Here is a 26,970-nt window from a genome sequence, read left to right on the forward strand (position 1 = left end):
CAGAGAGTAGCGGAACTTGGCGAGGTTAATGAGCTCGTGATCGGCCGGAGAGCACATGTTGAGTCCGATGGGGAGCATCTTCTTCAGCTACGATCAGAGAGGTCTGCACAGAGTAACGATCCCCCCTCCGCTTCTTCTTAGTACGTTCTACATCAGAGCCGCCAGCCTGGGACGAGATTAACAAAAAATACAGGACATAAAACAGGAAAAGAGAACACAGAAAAGCTTTTTTTCCATGAAAATGGACAGATCTCAAAGACTTGCAGCATAAGATACACTTAAACCTCAGAGTCATCTCCCGAAAAAAATAAACTGCACTTAATAAAGCAAACTCAAAGCAGAACTCAAGTCCTCAAGTCAGACTTCTAAAACTGGAGCAGATCCTCAGTCCAACACCAGCTGCCTCACACCTCAGAGCCACAACTCCACAGCTCACATCACACACGTTTTACACGCAGTATGACTTTCAGAACGTTTTTCATCATTCATTTACCAATTAATTCATTCACTATCTATGAACATATTTAATACTATATTCTAATTAGAGCTGGAACAGATCGGACACACAGAGCTGATACCAGCAAAAACGGTGGATATTGGAGAAAAAAAGAATGAATTTGATCCTGTAAGTGGAAAAGATTGGAATTGGATTTAGAAAAGATTTTTTTTTTGGAACTGGAAATGTTCATATATAAGAAGACACTTGATAGGTTTTTTTTTTGTTAAGATTGATTTGTATTATATTTATCTTTTGTTATATTTGCAATGATGTTTTTAGCTGTGTTTTTTTCTCCCTGTATTTTTTGAAGTGCTTCAGTTATAAATTCATTTTAAAGCCTGAATTAAGTAAAGAGAACATGGTATGGTGTGTATCTGTGTCAGAAATCTAAGTCTCTAAACAACGACTGCAACTTAGTGGCAGAACGAAAAATGTAAAAAAGTGTAATTATGCGTAAGAAAGTAAATTCAGGGCTGGAACCAGAGGAGCAGATGTGACATTTTGGGTGAAAAACAGTTACACAGATCGAATAAAAGAATCTTAATGAGATCCTAACTTGAGAAAATTATCCATTTCCTTTAACAAAAATAAAAAAGTCTATGAACTCATTGAAAGGATGTTGTTATGGAGTGTAAATAAAATTATACTTCAAAGCAACGTTTATAATAAAATCGATCGCCTAAACATTTGGCTCTGTAAGTGGCTCTGAGCTCTGTGACAGCGGCACTGAATCCCGCTTTCATCCCATAAATCTAATAACTCTATTTAGAATTCTATTCAATACAGAGCTCTTTTAGCGTTTTTAATTCCAGGATCATTAACGGGAGGGAAGAGGAAATCATTTATCATCACGTGTCACCAGGATGGACAAGAGGATGAGGAATGCAGGAGAGACAAAAGTGGAGGATAACAGGAGCTGTTTTTATTTTATATCCTATAGATCAGGAAAACATGCAGAGAGACACGTCTAGGGGAAACACACATGCACACTGGGGAATATTCACATGCAGGTGAGGCAGGTTTGTCTGTGTGTGTTAATGGGGTTAATACAGCAGAACATCATCCAGCGTACACAAGGGCGGAAGATGAAACAGGTCACATGCACAGAAAACACAAAGCGTGCATGCTGTATCTGATGCACTGAAATACTGATGTACTGATTTATTACTAAATGTAATAGAGACGGTCTTTACTGACGCTGACCTACATGTTCACTATGGGGTCAGAAATAGTTTCTGAGGTTTCTGTTATTTGAATTTGAAGAGAATATAAAGAGTCCAGTGTCTGGTCTCAACCTGAGTGTGTGTAAAAATCATAGTTATTCTAATGAGTAAGAGTGATTTAAAGTTATAATTAAAGCTGTGAGCAGTAACTCCTGACCTTAACCAGGACCACTTACACCTACAGCCTACCGTAATCAACCTCTTAATCTTCTGATTATTGCTCTCATCTGGGACTTTAACCTTTAACGTCAGATTTATAACGAGATCCTTGGTGTTCTGCTTCTGCTTTCCTGTGTGCTCTCTTGCTAAAGAATAACAGTTCAATACAAACTAATATGGAGAAAGCACTGGTCAGTGAGTCACTCTGAAAGGTGAACTGAAAGACCCACAACTCATCGCTTGTACGTCATACTGCGTGCACTTATGAACTTTTCCTGCTGCTGATGTGAATCTGACACAATAATTTGATCACTACAGAAAGAGAAAGGGAGCGATTTGTCAGTAGGATGCTGCTAATCTACATGTGAAGAGGATCATCCCTTTTTTTCCCACAATCCCATTTTCAATCAGTTATTCTTGATTGCATTAGGGGTCATGGGTTAAAAGGGGAAGGATGGGGAGAGACGCTGCAGTTATGTGGAGATTAAAAGCCATAATAATCGTTAGAACGAGCAGAGGAACAGACAAGACTCTGAGTGTCGCCCCCTTGTGCCAAGGAAGCTGCATAACAAGCTACAAAACAAACAGCCAACAAGCCAACTGTCCGGAATTGGGACCAATTATGTTTCATTTAGCCAGAACAGCTAATCATCCAAAAATAAAATTTATATAAATCTAGAGTTGCTTTTCTGAACTGGCTCAACTGAAACGGATTTGGTAACAACCGGGAATCAGCCATCGCCAGAAAAATAAAATAACGAGAAAGAAGGAAGAAGTTGAAAAGAATCTGAAGATCCCCATCCTGACTAAAGTCCACTCACGTCAAACTGACTCGACTACACACTCTTTCATCAAACGCCTCACCTCAGACTCCCCCGTCACACACTGGCAGAACCGCTAGCAAACACACGTCCTCTATGTGTCTGAGTGTGTGTGTGTGTGTTACACAGTGTGTATCATAATCCTGTTCTAATTACTTTGAGACCTGCTTTATAATCTCAGTGACATTCTCCGTTACGATGTCTGCATTTATAACGTACGCATCGTGTCACTGTCTCTGAGTGTCTGCTGTTCATGAACTGTACAGTATTTGTTTCTTCAATATACTTTCTAATTTAACACAGAAATGGATCATCTAATTTTTTAATACATACATTAGCAAAGTTGCAGTCAGTTTAGCTACGTTTAAGCCAAGCAGGCTCAGAGTAACGTCCACGCGGTTAATCTTGAGCTGTCATGTTTCTAGTTTTATGTGTTTCAGTGCCAGTATGCTGGGGGGTTGATGAAAATAACCACAAAAAAAAAAAAAAAACTCCCCATAAACGGGTTGCCATGCGGCGTGCAAAGAGAGAATCTAACCTCAGCGTTTCCGGCCTAGAAAATACACCAGAGACAAAAAAAAAAAAAAACATTAAAAGAAAAACACCGCAAAACTCGCCAGCTCGATGGTTACTCACTCACCAGCACAGACACCAACACACACGAACTCAAAACACTTAACACAGTCACCTGCACAGTAACAGACTTTACCTTTAGATCGAGTGAGGACTGATGAGTCCCATTAAAGAACAGGAAATAAAGATTTTGCAGGAATTCTCAACACTATACTGCTGATGTCAGAGTCACTCATTTCAGTTCAGTGGTTTTTCTGCTCAAAGACACCTCATGTACCTCATCAGGTAATTAGCAGGGTGCTAGCGCAGGGAAATCTCCACACGGTGCTCGACGTCAGCCCTTTAACCCTGTGGACTTGATGAGTTCTTTGTTAGATAAATTATGTCCACTAATAAACTCACCTTACTCATCTTGCTCTTGCTATCAGCGGTGAGGAAGGACATGTTGTTTATCTCGTTTATCACCACAAAGTTCTGCTCCTCACGCTTAAAGTTCTGCAGAGAGAGACAGACTGAGAATGTAATAAATGTGTGTACTCAGAGAGACACTATACAGCTAGTGTGTGTTTCTGAATATCTGTCTCCTTAATGCAGAACACACACACACACACACACACACACTACCTACATGCAGACATCATGTACTATACATAAAATATCACACTTATTCTCACATGAGATTTGGACCAGAAGATGAAGACCTCTCCCACCATACGGAACAGTTCCTCAGCATCGGGGTCAGGGCAGGTTAACCACCTCGCCCTGACACACACACACACACACACACACACACACACACACACAACATTAGATGATCTTTGGGTTACCTGTTTCTAATTAAAACTGGGTTGAGTGAAACTACAGAAGCTATAAACCACACTGTAAGAATAATTTTGTTGTTTAGATGACCTGTTGTTGTCGACGTAGCGGATGAGTAGAGGGTAAAGAGCGTATAAATCTCTGCAGAGGACGGCGAACTCGTCCCGTATGGTTCCCTCCTCCTCGTCCCCCTCCGTTTTGCCCTCCATGCGCAGGTGCTCCTCCTCGGCCACCACCTTCGCCGTGCGCTTCTTCAGCTTCTCCATCGTCGGGATGAAGTGAGACTTGAGCATCTCGGGCTTCGCTCTGCTCACGATCGGCTGAGAGAACACTGCAACACATGCGACACACCAGTTTGGAAACTTCTCTTGAATAACTGTGTTGCTTTATTAGTGCAGATCAGTTTGCAGTGATTACGTTTAGGTGACGTTTAATTAAAGACGTAACGTTAATCACCTGCCAGTCTCTTCATCCAGGGAGCCTCGTCAATGCCCAGGTTGTTGACGACGATCTTCATGATGCTGCCCAGCAGCTGGTTGAGGTGCTCGGAGGTGACGTGGGTGCAGAGTTTGCCCTCTAGCTCGGGGTGGTTTTCCACACCCCTCTCCCACCAGCGGGGCAGATAGTTACACAGCATGGGCAGGGTGACTTCGATCACATGGGGCATCTCCGTGTAGCGAGCGCCTGATTCAGCCAGGTGACTGATCTCCCTCATCAACACGTCCAACTCCGGGATGTCCAAACACAACTCCTGCACCTCATTAGGCAGACCCAGGACTGAGAGAGAGAGAGAGAGAGAGAGAGAGACAGAGAGAGGGCTGAATCCATGTTCATGGTGCAATTTAGACTGAAACTGATAATACTGTGGGGAAAATCACTAGAAAGAGCTTTAATTAACATTTGACTGTAGTCAGTGTACTTTAAGCACCACATTCTCCTTTTCACTGACTGCGTACAGTACGTATGTGTTACGAAGGGAAAATCCCAGTGACGCGTTAACGCTGAGGCCGAGACACTCACTGGCTCTCTCTCTGGGGGTTTTGGTCGTGTAAACAGAGAAAGCATTGAACTCGTTCAGATGAGGCTCGAGGTAAGCCACAGGCATCGCTGCAGCTAAATGAGCTAAACACTCTCCCAGAGCAGGCCTGTGTCTGAAATTAAAACAAAAAAACACTCACAGTGATTCAGTAACACACATCAAACACACACTGATGTCTCTGACACATATCACGATCGGAAAAAGTGAGTCAGACTGAAAAAGGTTAAAAGGTTAAAAGACTTCAGACCTTTCAGCATGAGGGGTTTTGACGGTGCCGAGAGAGTAAATGCTGCACATGATTCTGTAGCAGGACATCTGCAGGTCGTCCACTAACACACAAAACAACGCGTTTCATTCCCTCCGTTCTCAAACGCTAACACACCTTTATTTATTTAGCTGAGTAAGAAGGTTCTAAACAGGGCTATAAAACGTCAAAAGGATTTCTAATCAGGTTTTTGTTGTACACTCAGGAGTAACGCTGGTGATGTGACGTATACGCCACTTCTAAACAGCGCCCCAGTGTGATGTAAAGCAGCTTACGTATGACGTCGTCTCCAAACTGGTGCTGTGCGATGTGATCGAACAGCGAGGTGAGGACCGGCAGCAGGGCCACCGTAGTGTAGTTTATATTCTGAGATACGCCTTTCACCGGCTAGACACAGAAAAGCATTACACACACACACACACACACACACACACACACAAAAAAAAAAACACACACAACCATAATACATTTATACACTAAATACTATCTTGGAGATCGATATCTAGCTCATACAGGCCATCGTACTAAAACTGTATGCTGACTTCAATGCGCCTGAATGTGCGTCCTGTGGTACCTGGTTGCCTTTCGACACTTTGCCCAGTTTGAGGTTCTCCACCATCTTTTCGATGTCATCAGCCGCACTCTCGAAGAACGATCTCAACCCGGCCTTCACAATCTCGGGTCCTGATTTCATCACCGTTCTGCCAGAGACAGAGACAGAGACAGAGACAGTTCAGTCTGTCCAGTTTTGCAGTAAAATAAAGAGTAATGAAAACTGCGTGTGCTAATAATAATAGTAAGGTGACTAGGTGGTGGATGTCAGCTACTGCACGCTACAAAGTTCAGAATTAAATACAAAGACCTCACTAGGAAAAGTGAAGACTCCATATGAGCTCATGTATGAATATCAAAGACTTATAATGTGTTAAAGTCAGAAATATTCTTCTATATGATTGTTTAGAAATCACATTTAGCTAGGTAATTACTGTGGAACACAAACACACAGCACATGTACTCCTTATGATAACACAGTGTTGTTCCAGTCTGTAAAAATATTTGGAATAAATATTAGAAATATAACTGATAAATAAAATGAATGTAAAAATGTAAAAAGGTAACCTTGCATCGAGCGAGCGCGCGAGTATGTGGAGACAGTTAACAATAGCAGGAGCGTCCGTGCCTGAGACAGAAAGACACGAATGTAAATCTAAAAGTGTTTAATAAAAAAGTAAAGTTCTAAGTAGCAGACACAGACTACTGGACCTGGCTGGAGCAAACAAACAGGAAAGAATTAGAGATGTACACGAGTATCAGAGGAACAGAACAGAGAAGGATCTGAGCAGGCTTCTTACCGAAGAGAAAAACTCTGTGTCTCACCAGAGCCGACATCTTACAGAATATACTGCAGCGGCAAAGGAAATTAAAAGGCAGAAGAGTGGGAAAGAATGAACAAAGAGAAAATAGAAAAACAGGAAGAAATCAAAGCAGAGGAAAAGTTTCAAATGATGTATACTAAAAAAAATTATCAGGAGAATAAAAAGAAAGCCAACAGTCCAGGTGATGATGTTCAGTCACGGTTGTGCTTTTAAAAGAGGTTTTTTTTTAATTAAAAAAAAAAAACCTACCTGGCGATCATTTCTTTCTCCTTATTTGAGGCGTGGCCGCCGCTGCCCAGGATTTTAGCGGGAGTGGACAGGAAATAGAGGCAGTGGTTTTTAAAGTACTGATTTATCAACGGCAAGAGGATCTGAAGGGGACAGAAACGTTGCTGGTCATGAACATGAGGCTTCATAGAAATATATTTATTGTTTTAGAGACTGATTTTGAAATGTTATTTAAACAAACTTAACCTTGGCGAAGAACTTGATCTCCTGCTCGTGAGGTGATTTCTCCACACGACCGCTGCTGACCACCGCCTCTGCTCCCACACACACACACACACACACACACACACACACACACAAACAAACAATAATAACATTTTCAGCAAATCACCACATAATAAAGATTATACACATTCATATGATTTGGTACTTAGTATTGGCACCCCAATTCTCACACACACTACTGGTTAATGATAAAATAAGTTAGCAAAAACTATTTTATATAAAATTTTATACTATAATTATACTATTTTTGAAAGCAGTAGACACATGCAGCATATACAGGAGCGTAGTGATGGAGTTGCTCTACTTAGTGACACAACTGTGCAAAGGAAAAATATTAAACAGGATATTCAGATTCTTGTTTTCTGCGTATCTTCATACCGAGGTGAGCGATGAACTCCTGAGCGATGTCCATCCACTTGAGCAGTTTCTGTAAGAAGCCATAAGCAAAGCGCTTCTCAATGGAGGAAATGTCACTCTCCATGTCCTTCAGCCCTCTGCAGGTTAAAACACACACACACACACACCCAAAGAGTTCCACATTTTTATTATCTCAACCTCGTTCAGCATTTTTTTGTATTCCATTTCTTAAAATCTTGCTTTATTCCCAGTTCGTCTTGTCGAAACTACTTTTTTCTCATTTCTGGGGCAAAATAAAAACACACGCTGAATCTCTTCACATTAGTGTAAAGGACAGTAATGTAAACCTCTGTTCTTCATGTTGATATGTTCATGTTCATGCACACAAACCATCATGAATCAGTAACAGTACTGTATCAGTGTATGGGTTTCAGGACACAAGCCTAGGTGTTGCTTGGTATTCGTCTTATAGTTCTTAAAGTTTGTTCACTTGCTTGAGAAGCCGCATGCTTTACCTCGTCACTGCGTATCCGTTCAGCTGGAGGAATCTGAGCAGCTCGTACGCCTTCTCACGGTCTCGAGCTTTCTCTTTGGCCGTTAACGTGTCGTAGGGAACGAGCAGAGGGTGAGTCCCACCACCTGGAGATGGCAACATGAACGTGAGTGTTACCTGAACAGACCTGATCAGTCTCCACTAATGATAAATAAATAAATAAATAAATAAATAAATCCTGTCACATGGTGCCATTACATCACTGTGTCTCTCTGCTGCTCTGTTTTTAGCACTTTCTGTGACTCAGTGTTTTGTATAGTTTATACACAATTACTGTTCAAGGTAACTGACACAATGACTGATAAAGCACTGGGATAAAAGCAGACATCTCTCCTATGCGTTCAGTTTATCCTGCATTAGGAGAGAAACGAGTGCAAACCCTTCGCCTGCAGCTCCATCTTCTTCTTGCGGCCCCAGGTGTTGTGGTAATTCTCGGCCAGCTGCTCTGCCATGGACTAGAAACGACAAAAACTTAAATCAGCACAGAGAAAAGTGTTGTATATTCATGATTATTCATGATAAGTCCAGTCACCTTGTCTATTTATTTCAAATCTACACAATTTAAAATGACCTGGAGGACTGAAAACTGATTTCACTGTCAGGAAAAACAGGCATGATTTTTGTTAACAAGCAAAATATACCCTGAGTGTCTACAAAAGTCCTTAATGTGTGACTCCATATCTTCTACAATCATGTTCTTCTGAGTATTTGACTTGACTTGAGCATTTGTACCTTAATAGAAACTTTTTAACCTTTTTTTTCTGAGAGTAAATAAATACATATGTAAATATGTAAAAACAGAAATGTCAGCTTACCTGTAGCTCTCTGGACAGAGTCATGCCGGATATGTTTATAGGCTGAGGGTTGTAGCCGTGGCTCGGGTCGTACGTCGCCTAGAAAACAAAAAAGCAAGAATCTCCAATCACAGACTATCACAGAGCGTGGACCGTCTGCTGTCACGCAAAACTAACAACATGTACAGAAATTGCACATATATAACAAAAGACTATTAATAAAACAGTCTAACAATTCACTACCATGTACTGCTTTCATTTCATCAGGTAATAAAGATGAATGTAATAAAGCACTAAATAAGCACTTTGTGATAGACTTGTACATGTTCTAGCTTTTGAATTAAATGTGGCATCACAAAGTTAAAAAAAATCAAGTCACCAGTTTGCAAACAGGAAGATTTCAGTTTATAAATATTAAATATTCCTCACACAGTTAATCACTGGACTTGTCTCTGGTAATGGAACCCATGTATTAGATTTTTGTAAAAAAATATCATCATCGCTTTCCACCTTTTTTGTCTTTCTCACTCGTACCTGTGCGGTCTGAGAGATTTTCCGCGCCGCTTTCTTCTCTCCTTTGTCTTCGTCTCCATCTCTGGCTTTGTCGAGCGTCCACTCCCAGGCTATCATGGCCTTTATGGACTCTTTAATGGGCCAGCGGTAAATTTCTTTATCCTACACAGCAAAGGATACAAAAGCATGTGTAGAAAAACACAATGAACAACCTGCTGCAGAATATTCAGACACAACCCCAACCCCAAAAACCCCCTCTCTTACCTTCTCAGAAAATGTTTTATACGGTCTGAGCATAGGATGAGTCTTAGCATTTTCATCCAGCACTTCACCAAACGTCCAGTTGTTTTGGATCTACAGACGCATAAAGCACACGAAGAAATCCGAGATTAGCGCTAGAACAATATGAAGAATTCCCAGTGCGATATTTCTGGACAGTATCACAGCTCTCAGTGCATCGCAGTATCTGTGGACAGCTTGTAAAAAGGGGACATTAAACACAGTAACAGCAGCAAAACATTTAACTCCCTGTACTGGATTTTAAGCCACGTGATGCGTGTCATTATCTGTAACAGCACAGCAGTGTTAACGATATAACTATTTCATTTTTAATTATCACAGTACACAGTACACCCTGCAAACAAAATACACTACACACACATTTTCATTATAAAATAAATTATAGAAATAGTAAAGACATTCAGCTCTACCTTCTCGAAAGCCCATTTATCGTGGGTGTACTCTGCATATCTGTTGATAAACCCGTCCAGTTTCTCAGGAATTATGGTGCTAGATAAAAGAGCAGCAAAAACAAAAGTGCGACAGACATTAAAGCTGCTGTGTTGATAATAAATCCAGAATTAACACTCAAACTATGTCATTCAGAGTGTCTTACTTGGTTGTGTCCACCGGTTTGGGATCAAAGTTGCCCTCGGCATCGACAGAAGCTTTCTTCTCTGTTTTGGAAGAGTAACTGGCATCCACGTAATCAGGAGGAATGGCCCCGGCTATGGCACAGATGCAGGGCATTGCGATTTTAAACAATTCTGCATCAAATTTCTGGAGGAAGAAAAAAAATCTGTATAAATTTTTTATACATTAGCTCTATAATATATTTAATGCATCACTGTAGGATTCAAAAGTATGAATTACTAAGAATTGTTTTTACTACAATGTTAGTGAGCTGATACTTATGACTCATGTACATGTGTTTGTTTGTTTGTTTGTTTTTGATGTGAGACGCCGTGTGTAATATCGTGTTTTTCTCGCCTTGTGCGCCAGAGATTCGAAGATCCCCCAGAAGAGTTTGCGGGTCAGGTGAAGCTCTTCCTCTGATGACACACCGAAGTTGGCCCAGCCGTTGGGGAGGCAGTAATACTTCCAGCAGCGCTCGTAATGATTAGTCAGCAACTACGACACAGCAGGGGAAAATTCTCATATCACGTGTTTATTCAGTGTCCAAAACTAATCTTTAAACCAGCGGACAGAAATTAATTAGTAATAATACTGCATTTTCTGTACAGTTTTTCTCTGAATTGTCCTCGTCATTGCTGTAAGCTGACATGACTGCTAAGTTGCGTGTCTTTTCATGCTTTCGGATATTCTACATTAAGTACTTAGTCATTAACTCGGCTAAATTAAGTACTGAAACTCAAATGTGTCTAGAGAGCAGAGTCGTACCTTCAGGGGCATTCTGGCATACGCATTGAGAATTGGCACATCAAACACAAGTCTTCTCAAAAGGTGCTGAAGCATCGACGGCCGCAGATACCTGAGACGAAAAAAAAAATGTCACGTAAAATAATGAAACATAAAGAAACCAGAATGATTCTACATCCCACTGAGCTACTGTACTGCCATCCTAAGGGTTTCATTCTCTTCACGATTTTTTCATTATTCCCTTATACGGCATAAACATCAAAATAAGCAACCTCACGTCATCAGTAACACACCAGCCAAAGATGCTCTAATACACCAACATGAAAATCACCCTCTGTTAGGATTAAAGAGTCTACCAGGAACACTAAGACATCATGTTTTTACCCAAAGGATGTTGCTGAACATTTCTAACTGGTCTCAGTTAACATTAACATGTTTTTAAATAACTGAAGAATTGAGTGACTTAATTCTTTAAGAATAATATAGGAAGGAATATAACCAGTTATTGCCAGCAGACTGACTTGCACAGAGACATGAGACACTCCTCGATCACGTCTCTCTGAGCTTTGGTGAGCGAGCGTCCTCGGGAGAGCCTGTAGATGGTGTGCAGCATGGAGTCGATCATGATGGCGCGGTGGTCAGTGCCGGCGAATAGAGGAGCGCATTTAGTGATGAGAGGGAGAACGGCCGAACAGAGATAGCGGTTCAGAGCCAGAGCCATCTCTGTGGTACTGAACGCAGCCTGGGAGATGAGAGACAAACACGGTCATCAAAAACAACACAACAAGTAAACAACACAACACACAAAAAAGTTAGATAACAAGCGACGCTTGGAGATGCACACCGTGTCCAGAGAAGCTGCTGCTCGCATATCAGGCAGGAATCCGACTTCCAGCACGTGTAGGAGGAAATCCTGATTATCGATGCCATACACTCTGTCCAGGAACAGCACCATGGGGGCCTTGTGATCCGGGACAAAACTGGCAGACATCTTTGGCTCAACGATACTGTTATCTAGAATGAGACAATTATATACAATATATTGTGTCTTTATCTTTGTTCAGATTAATATAAACAAAATGCAAACTGTATTATAATAATTATTAGTAGATAAGACTCTTTGTTTTTCTTACAAATATCCTCCTCACCTTTGCCAAACGCAGGTATCTGCAGTGGAAGACTAATAACACCTACGAGATCCTCAATGGGAACCAGAGATCTGAGAATAGCCCTGATCCTCAGAGCTTCTCCTTTCCCTGCCTGGATCAGCTGCTCATGCACAACAAAAATCAAACAATCATCACATAAAACATTGTTTGTGGGAGATCGTGGGAACTTCTGAAGCAGGACTAAACATCTAAAACTGTCGCATGTAATGCTTCGGGTGATATTGCGAAAAAGAAGGACAATCTTACATTTGATTTACGTCTATGGTCAAGCTCAAGTTTAACTTTATTATTTCATAAATATACATTTATTCAGTTTTGCTGATAACTTTCATAAAAAGTTAATGAACGATTTACCACAAAAAAAAAACTCAATAAACTATTTTAAAATGGGTCACAAATAAACACAGCAAATCTGTGTTTAATGATTTAATTTGATCAAGTTTATCACAGGCTCCAATTTAAATCTTAAAACTTCCAAAATCTGATGAAGCCAAAACCTGCATTTGGACATTTGGAAAAGGCCACAGCTCATAATAACTGTTTTAAATGTGAATAAAAAGCCTACTTTTATGTAATTTATTAACCACTGCGCTATCCTTAAACTTTTACTCAGCTGGTAGTGAAATATCAAGTCATCATCAGAAGCTGAGCAAAAGCAGAATAAATGAAGCATAAAGCAGACACTTGCATGCATTTCAGGAGCGCAGCGTCCCAGCAGGTCGATGAGAGCAGCGTAGAAGGACATGATGGCATTTCCCAGGTGAACTCTGCTCTCCTCGTGTTGCTCTTCTCCTCCAAACCTGATAAAACATGACGTAAACTCTAAACACAACACTGAACTCTGCAATCCACACTAACGTGCAGACAGCTAACTGTGCGGTGTGTCTGGGGTTTAGGAAATGAGTAACTGTCACTGAAATATAAACCTAGAGATTATACATCAGGTCTATTTGTAAGAGACACAGATAACGGATAGTGAAGTTACACAAGAAACAAACAGAGGCGTACATAGGGAAGCGTCTGTCCTTTTTGACAGTGGGTCCATCTCTGGCCGGATCCTCAGAGATCTTAATGGCTTCTTCAATGGCGGCCAAAAGGCCATTACCTCCCTCTCCTCTGAGCGCAGGGCCGAAACACTCGGGCCGTCTGATCAGGAGACGTACCACCACGTTAGCGTTCTCCTCCACACTCTCTCCTGCACAGACAACAACACAAACATTAGACAAAGTTCATCCAGTACATATAATTCCCCACAATGCACCAACCACATGATGACGGGTGTGCACGTCGCAATCTGTAGGCAATAATGAGTAGGGTCAGAGGAGGGACCTTAACTACGCTTAGAGCTTCCCAGAAAACTTTAAAACTGAGCTGAATAATTAACCTAGTAACTTATCTTCTAGTCCTCGCTGCATGGCTTGGTATTTTATAGAATTTTGCACAGCCTCTTGCACACTGCTTTTAAAGTTCCAGTGTTTGAGTTTTATACCTCTAACACTAACAACCTCGAAGGATCGTGTAATTTTGCTTTTTTGGTCCTTAAAGCTGACAGTTTGATTTCACTAGCCATATCTCCGTTCTCCTGCTGGTCTCCTGCATCAGTCACCTCTTCCTCCCACTACGTCTCTCACAAACCTCTAGAGACTTCGCTATTGTCTTTGTGCCTGACCCAGAGTGTGTCCCTACAGCACAGACGCAATAATGATTTATACACACCGTTAACAAAGACGGCGAATCGGAGGAAGTCGAGGTATTTCTCTCCACCGCATGGGTTCCAGCCGATATCAGGGTAACCTTTCGACAAGAGCATGGGGCAACTCTGCAGCCCACAACCGGCCAAATACTTTACCACCTACACAAGAGCAACATCATCACACTCAGCTATACAGGAGAGGGAATGCTATAGCAGTAAAGAAGAATGTAAATACGTGTATGGAAAAATAAGGATTTTAGTTGGATTCACAAGTCTGAGAAATAGACAGTAAATGGAAGGTGTGCAAACATAACATTTAAATAAGATTTCAGACTTGTTATAAACTAAACTGACAGAAATTGGACTTTAGTGCTCAGAGATGATCACCTTCTCCAGGTCCTGCTCCTGAAGAGCCAGCGCCAGCTCGTTGTTATCGATGCAGGACGCTGCAGCGACGTCAAGAGGTGTAGAGCCTCGCATTCCTGAAACAGCATCATCACACCATCAGTAAAAAGTAAGAAGTGATGTTTAAAGAGTATACGGTACAGCGTGATTATCTGACCCAGGCCGATGCCGCTGTTTTGCAGCAGGTAACTCAAGTGGTCGAACATGGAGCGCTGATTCTGACGGCTGATTCGGCAGAAATAACACAGGAAGCGACAGCAGTTGGTCACCATGCGTGGGAAACGGATCTCCTGCAGAAAACAAGCAAAACACAAAATATTACAATATGCATTGATTTATTTTTTACACCTTTAATATCAGCTCTTTAATCTTTGCTTTTATTGTTGTTTAAAGCTGACAGTTTGATTTCACAAACAGGGTTTACCTTCGAGTCTCCGCCCCCGAGTACGTTGACCATGACCTCCATGACGGTCTCGTGCATGCCCAGCGCTCTCATCAGATTGGGATGCTGGTAGAACACCCTGTTATTCATTATATTTCTGGGGAAAGGACAGAAGTTAGACTGATACATGGTACAAACAGGGACTAGGAATATAGAAATATTCTATTTATTAAATAATATTTAGCAGCAGGAGCAGACGTTGCACTGTGTGTGTGATACTTCAATCAACTTCCATGATATTAGCTTTATAATTAGTATTACTCTCGATTTATATCCCAGGAATTTAGTATGATTTATTTACATTTTCTTTCCTCCTTATTTATTCACCACACATCTGATTTCTAGTTCTAATAATAAGCACTTTATTCTTATTATTTGTATAGTGGAACAATGGAGTGACCCTTACAACATTAATTAAAGCATTTATCCATCTATCCACTGCAGCGTACGATCCTGACAATGAATGCAATCTAGCTATCGTATTATAATACTATATAATCAACTTATAATATTATTTTCATTGTGCACCGTTTGCTTCTCTACAGTGTGCTCACATTAAGCTTTTTAATTCATACAAGATGAATGAGGAGTAATAAGTTGCAGAATCCCATTTGCTGTACTCGTGTTCTCACCCGATGCTCTGGATCATGAGCCTCTCCTCCTCAGGACCCATCTGGACGATGAGAAGCGAGCGGATCTGGCTAAGACACTCGAGCAGCTCCATGGTGTCCTGCATGGACACGGCGTTGATGGTGTAGGCTTTGGGTAGAGCGCGGATCAGCTCTCCCAGAGCGTCATACTGCCGGTGCAGCAGGCTGAACATGAGCCGCACCAGCTCGGGGTCCTGGATGAACGACTCCTGAGCCCAATGGATCATCGTGTGGGAGATCAGCTCCTGCAAAGTGCCTGAAACACCACGTGCACACACACACACACACACACACACACACACACACACAGGAAAGTTCTTTTTGGTAGCAATAAATGAATAAAATGAATTATGATTATTAACGTTTTCATAAAAGCAACAATTCATCCAAAGCAAATCCGTGCTCACTGGGTTTCTTCTCCTCCTCTGGCTCCATCTCTGTCTCCTGCCTCCTCCTTCGTAGTCTCTTCACTTTCTCGAGTAACCTGAAGAACCGTCCACGCAGAGATGTGTCCACATGCTCTTCCTCCTCCTGTTCCTCGACGTGAATACCTGCACAAGAGAAAGAGAGCAGGAAAGAGTTTCTAAAAAAGATGTCCTGGCTCAGAGTAGAGAATGGCTGTGTAGTTAAGGCTACAGTGGGGTTAGAGTGAGTTCTGACTGACCGCAGTGAGCCAGCAGGTCATTGTGAAACATCTGAAGTTCGACTCGGACTTCCTCAGGAACAGGAGGGTCCTCTTCATCCGGACAATTCTTAAAATCCATCAGTATGTTCATCTACAAACACAGACACACAGGCAGTTCAGAGTTCATAACTACTCATGCACAGTATAAAAAAAATAAAAGAGGTGTGTGTGTGTGTGTGTGTGTGTGTGTGTGTGTGTGTGTGTGTGCGAGCGAGCGAGCGTACCTGCTCTTGTGGTGGTGAACGGAACTCTCTGGTCTTGCGAGCTGTCTCTGCTGCCGTCATGGTGAAGGCCTGCATGAGCTCGAAATAACGCTGCTTCTGATTCGACTGAACCTGAGTGACGAACCTGTCAGAGAAGGCGACGATGGCCTCAACACGGTGACGCAGCTCACAGTCGCAGAAATACTGCAGCAGAGTACACATCTAAGAAAGAGACAGTGAAAAAAAAAAACCAAATTATTCATAACATGGCTGTTAAGTACAATAACCTTTGCGCAACAGCAAATGTGAAAATTGTCCTGAGTGAAAAAAAGTGCTGTTGTTTTGATCTGCTCTTCTTACTGGAGATTGTGAGTTAGTGTTGATGTGACAGGCGAGTGTTATTGTGTCAAACAGACAGAAGAGCCAATCAGACTGAGTTGGGGGCGTTTGCAATTTGCATAATTATAAAGCAATTTCAAAATTCAAAACACTTTTTGAGTAACTTTGAGTATTAAATAACTTTATATGTTTCGGCACAATTTTAGATACAGTCTTCAAAGCTGAAAATGTGGAGTGAGAGAAAAGCAGTTTGATGGACAGAATGAGGAAAGGAGGAAGAGTAGATGGGAAAGTCAGATATTATTCATAATTTGATAAACGAAATAATGACATTACACTAGAACGCTATTGTGAGTTTATTTTATAACATTCGCACATCTATGTGAATAAGTGAATAAATAAAATGTTTTTATAACTTCATATGAAAGTTGATCTTTTATGTAGAGAAATACCTGCAACTTTACAGACTCAGGTAGTTTCATATGCAGTAGCCCCTCCCCAACTTCCTCCTCCTCTTTAGGCTCCTCCCTCCCCACTGTAGGCCTGGCCTCCAGCTCAGCCTGTGGCTCCGCCCCTTTACGCTCTGCTTTCTCTTTGTCTGCCTTCTCAGGCGCAGGCTGCTCTTCCTCATCTTCCTGCTCTGTCTGGTCTTCCTCCTCCTCTTCCTCTTCCAGCTCCTCTTCCTCTTCTTCCTCCTCTCCCATTCCTTCGTCGTCAGTCCACCCATCCACCCGTTCCTCCTTTTCTTTCACTTCCACTCCCTCCTCTTTAGATACGAGCTGCTGCTCTCCTCCTTCTCCGCTCTTGTCCTCCTCCACTTGACCGCCTTTGTCCTCTCGGAACACGGTGGGCTCGATGAGTTTGAGGATGTGTTTCACGTCTTCGTCCTCAAACACACCCATGATGAGCAGCGTACTGATCAGCTTCAGGATGGGAACGAAGTGGAACTCCACGCTGCCCCCTACAGGATCACGCATGGCCTGGCCTCCGTCCTGCACCGCCTCCGTTAGCATGCTCAGGGCGTGGTCTTTCAGGATCTAGAGAGAAAAAGAAGGTTATTTAGTTCAATCAGATGTCTCAATCTCAGGTATTGCGGTTCATGCGGCGATGGAGTGATTACAGCCAATCAGAAATCTCCATACCTGCAGCGGTACGAAGGGGCTGAGAGTGTACAGGTCAGCATTGGTGCCCACAAAGCCGGTGTGTGAGAAGTGCAGTGTGGGTCTGAGGCAGGTGGAGCGTCCCACGGCGGGGAGTGTGTGAGCCCTCAGCGTGATGGAGCGTGTCTCGTCCGTCATGGGCACGATAAACTCCCGGTTAGTCATGAGGCGGTTCCTCTTGGCCGACTCCAGGTGCATGGAGATGAGCAGGTCGTAGTAGCCGCTGCGGATCGGGCCGGGCAGGTACGAGTTCTCTATAGCGTAGAAGAGCTGAGACTCGTCCACGTGGCTGCAGAGGGCGTGGGCCACGCGGTTGTTTCCCAGAGCGCACACCGAGCCATACAGCTTCAGCGTGTGGTGGTGAAACTTCAGTAGGTCCGTACGCTCCGAAAGCTCCAGGATATCAATACACCTACAAGTGATAAGATGCCAGCAATCACACAGTGTGTTAGAAGAGTATAGACGTTAATATCTAAATGAATTAAATTCTGTTACGCACTTGTTCTCCTCTGGAATGTGTAGTGCCATCATGGTGAGCGGCTCCGTGCACTGCACCATCCAGCCGAGTCTCTCGCTAACGCGCCCCGTCTCAGGGGACAGGAAGCGGTTCGGCATGCGGCTCCAGATCACCGGCGTCAGCATCTGGACATCGAGGCGCGGAGGGCACTGCGGGACCGGATTCCTCCGATCGCTCCGGAACATGGCTGCCGAGATGGGCATGATATTCTGGATAGAAAAAGTGTCAGATTTTTAATTTTAGGTTCCTGCTCTAGATATCCTGTGACTGAAAATTGTGTTCTTTGGCATAACTACTGGTCAATTAAGCTAAGTTTGTTCTCTAAGAGCACTCTACCGCATAACAGCATTGCATTAAGTATGCCACGATTTAACACTAACACTAGCCCAAAACTAAATTCTGTCATGACCCACAGCTCTAAGTTCAGAATTTCATTTGTTTTTAATATAAAGATGTATTTGTATAACAGACCTTGAGCTTGCCGAGCTCCACCTGCAGCATGTTCTGGCTGGAGGGCAAACAGAAAACAGCAGGGAAGAGTTTGGTGTTGGGCTCCACCTGAAACACACCATCTGGCTGTTAACTCAGGTGTGCAGAGCCGCTCCAGAGCCCCAGGTAAATATTAGGTACACTTGTTTACTACATAGCATCTCTCACGTATCAGCTTTATGTGTTGCACCTGTCCTTACTGGAAGCCAGGAGTTTGTCTAAGTTTCATTTATGACTCTCCAAAATGTGCAACTCGGGGTATTAAAGGGACGCATGAGAAAATGTAAAATCCCAAAGAACGGGTAGCGGAAAAGCGGTGTTGTATTAACACTTGCTCACCTGGTAGAACGTGTTCACCTCTTTCCCATTGGCTGTGAAGGTCATGAGACCCGTGTCCAGATCCACGAGGCAGCCAATGACAAAGTCCTCCTGAGTGATGCGTGTTTGTTGCGAGCCGCTGAACTCTCCGCCCCACACCATGTAACAGTTACTCCGCTTCATGCTGACCAGAAAAAAGAGCAGGAGCCTTAAACGCAGGGATTACGCATGGAGCAAAGCATTATGGGTTATCTGAATTGAAAAGAGGTTTCAGATTTGATCCGAAAAAAATGGATGCAAAATTGTAATGAGCAACTGTTCACGTTTCTGTTTTATCTGATACCATCTTCCTTCATACAAAATATTGATGGCCTAGAAGATGATGATGATGATGACGATGATAGTGATGATGATGATGATGATAGTGATGATGATGATGATGATGGAGATGATGGTGATAATGATGATGATATTATGGCCTACCTGTGGTGTATGTTGCCTTTATCATCACCCACAGTGACTGTGACGTTTCTCACTTTACTGATATCAAAATGAGGGTCGTACTGGTGGTAATCAGGAGTAACCCAGCCGACCCACACTCCACTGGGCTCCTGTCCCGCAAATATACGCACCGAGTAGTAATGCTACACACACACAAACACACACACACAAAATTTGAGATAACTGATATAACCAGTGGAACCAATATGTTCTTAAAAACATCAGTCTGACACAGTGCTGCTACAAGATTGAATTCCGCTTTAAATTAAATAGTTGGTCATCAATTAAAATCTGAGAAATTGCTCCCCATACTGTAGTTGTGTTGGAAATAATGTCCACATCGTCTCGATCATCGGGGACGACGTCCTCCACCAGGCGAGGGACAGTGGGAACGACAGGCGGAGGAGCGATAAAGGCAGCTTTCTTCGCTTTGGAGAAAAATCTGTAAATCAAGAAGGAGCATTAATAGCTTACGTTCAGTTTTCTGTCAGATCCAAACACTGTTATTATCAACAAATACATTATTTATAAATGTGACAACTCTATTTTTATTGTCTCATAATTCTCATGATCACCATTTAGTGCACTATAAGTAATTAATTTTCTGCAATTGAACAAAATGTCATATTAGAACTCAATAAAAGCAAAATTAGTTTCAGTAGACTCCGACTTTTGGAGTGTGAAGTCTATGCCATTTTTCTGAATAAATCCACACTCACCCTCTCTTTTTGCTCTTCTCTGTAGTGGTGTCTTTCTCGTTCTCCGCCTCCTTGGTGCCCGGCAGCTCTTTGGGTACGGACGGTTCCTTTTCTTTCTCCTCCTGCTCCCTGCGGGTGGCGCTCTTCTTCAGCAGCTCATATTCAGAGTTGGGGTCGACCTCCAGGGCCTCGTCCTCGGGGATGGTGAGTCGCGTCAGCGGCGTCGCTCCCGCCTCTACCTTAAACGACTCGTGGAACTCGATGGGCATGCTCAGCCTGAAGAAGAGCAGGTCCGTGTTGGCGTTCTGGGAGCCGAATGTCCTGTGGATCAGTTTGAGACAGGGGGCGCTGTCCACTGTGCCATCCACACGGGACACCTGCACGCGAACAGCGGGAGAAAAAATAACAGTACATTTTAATTAGTACAGAGTGTCAGAAACATAACATTTTGATCATAATGTGTGTTTTTCAATGGTGGTAATTATGGAACTCTATACCTCGATGTGAGTGTGGTCAGTAAAAACAGGAATGAACTGCGGCAGGCTTTTGCTGAACCACAAGGTGATGTCTCGCTTCATGTTGATGGCGAAGGGCTCGAAGCCTTCTTGCAGGCCGCAGATTGTAAAATACCGCAGGCTGCTGACGTTCTGGCCCAGGTTGATCCGACCCACCTGAGAGAGGCCCAGGCTACACACAGGGATGAACCCTGGAGAAAAACCACAAACACACAACACCATGACGGCTTTGAAGGAGCACTATTATCTCCCAGAGGTCAAACACTGAGAATTACTCTTCTTTCAGTAGTTACTCTTCTTTCAGTAGTTACTCTTCTTTCAGTAGTCTGTTTTACACATCAGCTGTAGAAAGAAAAGTAAACCGCGTCCCATGGGCTGTGTTTGAACTGGATTCCACCTCACGTTAAATATAAACGGAAGCCCTGTCCTTGACCACTCCGTCATGGAGTCATAAAGCCTTGTACCTTCTCCAATCTCGATGTCTTTGAAAGCCATCTCGGAGCCGGAGTCACTGATCAGCATCTCTCCGTTTAGCGTGAACATGATGTTCAGCTCACTGAGATCGATCATGCAGCCCACGACGTCTCCCGGCTGCCACTGACGACCGAAGGGCTCGCTGCCCACGTGCCAACGCTGAGCCTGAACACACACAAACACACAGAAACACAATCACCACTAAAGCAGGTGTCTTTATATCACTTTAATATAACATCTGTGAATAGCAACACTGCACGCCAGACACGCAGATGGAGAAAACAAAAGAAATCAGTGATTTTATATAATTATTTATTATATACAGTATATACTATTTATTATATACAATGATTATATTATTAGAGAACACATCTGAATACCTTGCAGCCGTTAAAGACATAGGCGAGGTCATCTGCGCCAAGTTCTTTATCAGCGTGGACGTTTGGTCTGGCCCAGCCGACCCTCATCTCCCCCACTGTCACTGCCTCAAACTCAAAGTACCATTTTCCCTGAGTCACAGCGTACGATTTCTCAGCCCTGAACACGCGGATCTTATTCCCGCTGCCATTACCGATATGGCTGCCTGAGGAGAGTCACACACTTCAGATCAGAGCGGACACAGACATGAATCTCTAAAGCAGGTCTCTTATCACCGCATATTTCAGCGTGTGTTCTACTCAGACTGTACTCACTGCTCTCCTGGTCTGGAGGCTCGATGTTGTAGCCGTAACCGATCAACGTTCGAACTGCAGCGCACACGGTGTCTCTGTTCGTCTTCTTGGTTTTCTCGTCCAGGAGATTATACGGCACCAGGCGGGGGTTACGCTTGTTTACGATGTCCTGAATAGGATCATCACATGACAGAGAGATCATTAGCAAACTCTCGAACAATAAGTTCCTCACAATGTTTAGTAAGTGTTTAAAACTGCAGTCTTATCTTTTCATTAGTTTTATGCCATTATTAAAATCCATTTAAGCAAAATTAAAGTAGTGATAAGTATAAATAGTACAGCACACTGTAACCACTTCCTGTAAAAGCTTATAAAATAGATGGCCATGTTCAGGCAGAGGGAACAAACCTGGAGCAGCGTTAGCGAATCTTACCTGTACGATGCTGTAAGTCCAGCCCTGGCGCACTCGGTCTCGAGCCCACACGTTGTGTCCGTTCTCAGCGAGTCGCTCCACCAGCGTGTTCTGGTTAGGGGTCAGTTTAACATGGTTCAGGTCCAGAGGAGCGGGTTTGTAGCTGTTGCTCTGTATGTAGCTACATTCAGGAGTTATAACGTTAACCTTGAAATTCTGTTTGGGTCACAATTGTTCATTTTTCTCTAATGAACATGAACAATTACTTTTAAAATCAAATAATCATAATCATTACAGAGGTGATTTTATGAAAAAAAAATGTGTAAGTGTGTGTGTGTTTTGTGTGTGTGTGTGTGTGTGTGTGTTTGTGTCACTGACGTTTTGGGCAGTTTGATCCTTTTCAAATTTTCCTCCGCTTTCTCATCTCCCATTCCAACATGGCAACCCAGCGCAAGAAGAGTTCTTATGGAGAGACAGACAACCAAACCAAAACTTTACACACCCAGACACACATCTATTAGATATCAAACACGCAAACACACACACACACACACACGTCTTCTCACTCACTTGAGTGTTTCCCCTGACATCGCCAGGTTGTAGTTCCTCTCTGGCTCGGGAAGGCTCTGGAAGTCCACCAGACACGGATGCAGCTTTTTATTATCATCACGGAACTGAAAGAAACAGAAAATGAATAAACATGAGCTCAATGACACAAGCCTTTGGATTAATCACAATACTAAAAAAATCATAATAAAAATAAACAAAATAAAATGTAAGACCCACCAAAAGTGAAACACATTGTAAAGCTTAGAACGTGCAGCTTATAAAAATGTAGGAAGAGTAATTGTATTTATTAAATAATCGTAGATTGTTTAAGGGGATGTGCGGATGTGTTCTCACAGCTCCGTAAGTCCAGCCCTGCTCGATGCGAGTCACGGCCCAGAGCTCGTGGCTGTTCTCTGCCAGCTTTTCTCTGATCCGCTCCAGATGCGGAGGAAGAACAATCTGTGTGTGGAATCAAACGAGGAAAACACACAGATCAGCAATGACATACTTCACTCTTCAACAATGTAAGGCAACAGAGTTTAATAGAAATGAAGAGAAGAGAATCAGGCTTTTGTCATTAAAAGAACACAACTCACAGTGTGTATTAGAAGTGTAGTACATAGTAGGCAAAGAAATGAAACACACGGCATCACAATCTGTTAAATAACCCGTCTGATTACTGAATTATAAACAGTTCTTGTTGATGCACTCAGATGTTTAGACCTGACTCTACACGATCAGCTGTACCTGCACGGTGTCCACAGGATTTGGAGTGAAGGCGGTGTGGGACAGAGACTGGGTCGGGCCCAGCAGGTTCCTCACATCATTATTCAAGTCGTTTTTATACTCCTTAATGGGCTCGATGCGAAGTCTGTCTTTGGGCAGTACAGCTTCGTAGCACGGAGCGTATCCTGGCGGCGGAACGAACTTAAAGTCTCCATGGCGTCCACCCAGGAGGAACCGGACCCTGGGCGAACAACAGAAAACTTACGTGTTTGCTTCATCATAGAGATCAGTGTGAGAGTTCTAATAAATCATACTGAGGGTTCTATTTTAATATAAATATTACTATTAACGTGTATATATAAATATATTTTAAAATATTCAGAAAAAATTCTATTACACCTTTCCAGCTGTGGTTCTATAAAAACACACTGGAACATTCTGAGGTTCTAATAAATGATCCTGAGGTTCTGTTAGGACATTCTGAGGTTCTAATAAATGATCCTGAGGTTCTGTTAGGACATTCTGAGGTTCTAATAAATGATGCTGAGGTTCTGTTAGGACATTCTGAGGTTCTAATAAATGATCCTGAGGTTCTGTTAGGACATTCTGAGGTTCTAATAAATGATCCTGAGGTTCTGTTAGGACATTCTGAGGTTCTAATAAATGATGCTGAGGTTCTGTTAGGACATTCTGAGGTTCTAATAAATGATGCTGAGGTTCTGCTAGATGGTGCAAAGCTGTTTTACTTGATTCCAGCGGAGAAGCTAACGACAGGGAAGAAGAGGCCGTCCAGGTTGAAGTTCTCGAACATGCCCTGAACAGGATGCCCGTTAATGCGGAATGAGATACTGGGCACGCTTAGATCCAGACAGCAGCTCACTACATCTTCTGCTGCCAGAATGTGCTGATTGGGCGATGCCACACGTCGAGGGACGCGCCCTGATCCGAGAAACAAAAACGCAGAGAGGGACACCGATGAAAAGCGTGTTTGATAAGAACAAGTTTTACAGAAGGGACAACAAATCTTCCCTAAATCAAAATTTAAATAAACCAGGATTAACGTTAACTCAGTGACACTCACTGATACACCTGGCCATATGAAAGTCCATCAACAACTAATCTAACTGAATAGATTTTTGGGACCTATTACTTATCCTGTATGACTCTATACGGGTTCCTCACCTGACCACAGATGGAGGCCATCAAAGCCGTAGGAGTAGAGGTCATCTCCTACACCATTACTGCCCCAGCCCTCTCCTCCACCAGGGTACGGGCTGTAACCCTCAGTCAGCGCCCAGCCCACCCGCAGGTGACCCACCTGGGCCGTCAAAAACGGCTCCACGTGATCCACGATCAGCTCATAATACCACTTCTTATACTGTGTGGATCCCTCACAGGTCCCCAGGAAGATGTTTGGCCTCATGCTGCAAAACAGAAATAAACAATAAGAAGCATTAAATGGTTCTGTGACTGATAAAAACATACAGCTGCAGAAAATGTATCATGTTAGCGATAAAGCTGGAGGCTCTTATAGGTGTGTTCTCTATTGAGTTCCTGCGTTCTTCCATGGTAACTTGGCTATAACATACTTTCTAGGTAAAAGAGTCCATTCTTTACGTTCTCAGTGTTGGGAAACAGTCCAGCTGTACCTTTCTGCTGAATAATCACCTTGTGACATAATTAATGATTTGTGTTTGGAGCAAAAGGTCACGACGTGGAAGTAGATTCTCTGTGATGAGATTCTGATTGGACCTCACAGCCACACCGTTACACACACACAGCGAGCAGAGTACGTCCAACACCTAGAGAACAGAGAGAACGGAGAACGTGGATTAGGTACAGGTTAGATCATCTCTGAGAGCTGAGTGGTGATGCATACCTTGTGATTGCGTCCATGTTTGTCCAGCAGAGCGATGATGGACTTGATGTGGTTCTCCTGGATAATGTTTAACACCTCAGGGCTTTCGATGAGAATGCAGTACAGCACCTCCAGAATGCCTGCAACAGGGTGGTGTTTGAGAATTAATAAACAGAAATAGCTGCACATAAACTGTTAGACCTGGTCGTATACAGTAAGAGATTGTTTACCTGATGAGGCCTCCAGTCGGTCCAGTTTGCTGACCAGCCAGTCCAGATTGTCACAGAAGAGTGCGCAGTTCGCCCTGTTCCCTCTAATCAGAGATGCTAGAGAACACACACGCTTCATCTATGACTGCATCACACAGTTACAGATATTTATAAAGTGGCATTTAGAATAATAAATAACTATCCTATTTAGTACCTTTATCAAATGCAAAGACACTTTATATACATACAGCTTTACACAGGGTTATAATTAAGACAGTGCTCTCTGGCTCCCTCTAGTGATGGCACATGGCCGAGGCGACTGTCTCTTTACTGTGTGTGTGTGCGCGTGTGTGTGTGCGCGCGTGTGTGTGTGTGTGTGTGCGTGTGTGTGTGTGCGTGTGTGTGTGTGTGTGTGTGTGTTAGTTACCCAGCAGCTCATAGAGCAGGTTAACAATCTCCTTCCAGGACTCAGCTGCCTCTTCTCCAGCGAACTCGGAAAAATGAGCTGCAGTGTTGTAGACATTCAGACGATCGATGCAGTCCAACACCAGAGTGATCATCCCCTACACACACACACACACACAGACACACACACACACACACACACACACACTGATCATTCCCTACACACTTTTGCATCCTAAGCATTCCAATTCCTTCTAAGCTAAGACTGCAATATAGATCTTGACCAGAAAAGAGCTTTTTCATATCGTCATGTATGTGTTTGTTTGATGTGTGTGTGTGTGTGTGTGTGTGTGTGTGTGTAAAATGGTCCACCTCTTCCTGAAACAGGTTCTGGCGATTTTTGAGGGATCTCAGTTTGCTCTGTTTCTCCTCATGCTCCAGCTCCTCCTCTGGAGGTCTGAAGTAGAAGATCAGATCCTGGAGCGAGAGGACAACAGAATCCAGTGGGAGAGATGGAGGAGGAGCAGCAGCACTTTTATTCTTCCCACTCAGAGAGTCCAAACTCCTGCGGAAAAGAGAGACAGATGTCTGTTTTACAGGATATGAATCTATTTGTTGAAGGATATACATTACATGTTATCAGGCTGTAAACTTTATGCCACAGCTTCCACACCAGTAATGCTAAAGGTGCATAACAGCAGGATATTAGTATATAACGA

At 42.9% G+C, this 26,970-nt stretch overlaps 1 protein-coding gene across 3 annotated transcripts in view; it reads right to left on the minus strand.

The window, feature by feature from the left end:
* Window positions 1-6: 6 nt before the first annotated feature.
* Window positions 7-26,970, minus strand: part of ryr1a (ryanodine receptor 1a (skeletal)) — a 35,307-nt gene continuing 8,343 nt past the window's right edge. Inside the window, exons 14-74 of one of the 3 annotated variants that reach the window (XM_053241525.1) lie at window positions 26,624-26,816; window positions 26,274-26,409; window positions 25,868-25,963; window positions 25,659-25,777; window positions 25,448-25,581; window positions 24,962-25,203; window positions 24,526-24,718; window positions 23,801-24,020; window positions 23,408-23,512; window positions 23,075-23,178; window positions 22,883-22,966; window positions 22,526-22,685; window positions 22,114-22,261; window positions 21,802-22,004; window positions 21,412-21,586; window positions 20,930-21,138; window positions 20,454-20,809; window positions 20,047-20,176; window positions 19,717-19,877; window positions 19,255-19,417; window positions 18,898-18,984; window positions 18,409-18,635; window positions 17,892-18,321; window positions 17,202-17,786; window positions 16,432-16,632; window positions 16,187-16,298; window positions 15,930-16,073; window positions 15,505-15,778; window positions 14,855-14,969; window positions 14,588-14,720; window positions 14,413-14,507; window positions 14,049-14,184; window positions 13,341-13,527; window positions 13,021-13,132; window positions 12,312-12,432; window positions 12,008-12,177; window positions 11,685-11,905; window positions 11,185-11,275; window positions 10,774-10,914; window positions 10,400-10,563; window positions 10,215-10,293; window positions 9,769-9,858; window positions 9,526-9,666; window positions 9,013-9,090; window positions 8,577-8,652; window positions 8,160-8,283; window positions 7,666-7,781; window positions 7,249-7,316; window positions 7,024-7,145; window positions 6,751-6,800; window positions 6,518-6,578; window positions 5,973-6,099; window positions 5,674-5,785; window positions 5,381-5,462; window positions 5,115-5,245; window positions 4,551-4,871; window positions 4,185-4,425; window positions 3,950-4,037; window positions 3,678-3,770; window positions 3,241-3,255; window positions 7-166 (exon numbers count right to left, since the gene is read on the minus strand). In XM_053241525.1, the coding sequence (XP_053097500.1) occupies window positions 26-166; window positions 3,241-3,255; window positions 3,678-3,770; window positions 3,950-4,037; window positions 4,185-4,425; window positions 4,551-4,871; window positions 5,115-5,245; window positions 5,381-5,462; window positions 5,674-5,785; window positions 5,973-6,099; window positions 6,518-6,578; window positions 6,751-6,800; window positions 7,024-7,145; window positions 7,249-7,316; window positions 7,666-7,781; window positions 8,160-8,283; window positions 8,577-8,652; window positions 9,013-9,090; window positions 9,526-9,666; window positions 9,769-9,858; window positions 10,215-10,293; window positions 10,400-10,563; window positions 10,774-10,914; window positions 11,185-11,275; window positions 11,685-11,905; window positions 12,008-12,177; window positions 12,312-12,432; window positions 13,021-13,132; window positions 13,341-13,527; window positions 14,049-14,184; window positions 14,413-14,507; window positions 14,588-14,720; window positions 14,855-14,969; window positions 15,505-15,778; window positions 15,930-16,073; window positions 16,187-16,298; window positions 16,432-16,632; window positions 17,202-17,786; window positions 17,892-18,321; window positions 18,409-18,635; window positions 18,898-18,984; window positions 19,255-19,417; window positions 19,717-19,877; window positions 20,047-20,176; window positions 20,454-20,809; window positions 20,930-21,138; window positions 21,412-21,586; window positions 21,802-22,004; window positions 22,114-22,261; window positions 22,526-22,685; window positions 22,883-22,966; window positions 23,075-23,178; window positions 23,408-23,512; window positions 23,801-24,020; window positions 24,526-24,718; window positions 24,962-25,203; window positions 25,448-25,581; window positions 25,659-25,777; window positions 25,868-25,963; window positions 26,274-26,409; window positions 26,624-26,816 (9,433 nt within the window). In that variant the 3' untranslated portion in view covers window positions 7-25. Of the gene's footprint in view, window positions 167-3,240; window positions 3,256-3,677; window positions 3,771-3,949; window positions 4,038-4,184; window positions 4,426-4,550; window positions 4,872-5,114; window positions 5,246-5,380; window positions 5,463-5,673; window positions 5,786-5,972; window positions 6,100-6,517; window positions 6,579-6,750; window positions 6,801-7,023; window positions 7,146-7,248; window positions 7,317-7,665; window positions 7,782-8,159; window positions 8,284-8,576; window positions 8,653-9,012; window positions 9,091-9,525; window positions 9,667-9,768; window positions 9,859-10,214; window positions 10,294-10,399; window positions 10,564-10,773; window positions 10,915-11,184; window positions 11,276-11,684; window positions 11,906-12,007; window positions 12,178-12,311; window positions 12,433-13,020; window positions 13,133-13,340; window positions 13,528-14,048; window positions 14,185-14,412; window positions 14,508-14,587; window positions 14,721-14,854; window positions 14,970-15,504; window positions 15,779-15,929; window positions 16,074-16,186; window positions 16,299-16,431; window positions 16,633-17,201; window positions 17,787-17,891; window positions 18,322-18,408; window positions 18,636-18,897; window positions 18,985-19,254; window positions 19,418-19,716; window positions 19,878-20,046; window positions 20,177-20,453; window positions 20,810-20,929; window positions 21,139-21,411; window positions 21,587-21,801; window positions 22,005-22,113; window positions 22,262-22,525; window positions 22,686-22,882; window positions 22,967-23,074; window positions 23,179-23,407; window positions 23,513-23,800; window positions 24,021-24,525; window positions 24,719-24,961; window positions 25,204-25,447; window positions 25,582-25,658; window positions 25,778-25,867; window positions 25,964-26,273; window positions 26,410-26,623; window positions 26,817-26,970 lie in introns of those variants that run through there. The other 2 variants (XM_053241526.1, XM_053241527.1) reach the window with 2 other exon arrangements.

This window comes from Pangasianodon hypophthalmus, chromosome 17 (assembly GCF_027358585.1).
Source record: "Pangasianodon hypophthalmus isolate fPanHyp1 chromosome 17, fPanHyp1.pri, whole genome shotgun sequence".
Taxonomy (NCBI): Eukaryota; Metazoa; Chordata; class Actinopteri; order Siluriformes; family Pangasiidae; genus Pangasianodon; species Pangasianodon hypophthalmus.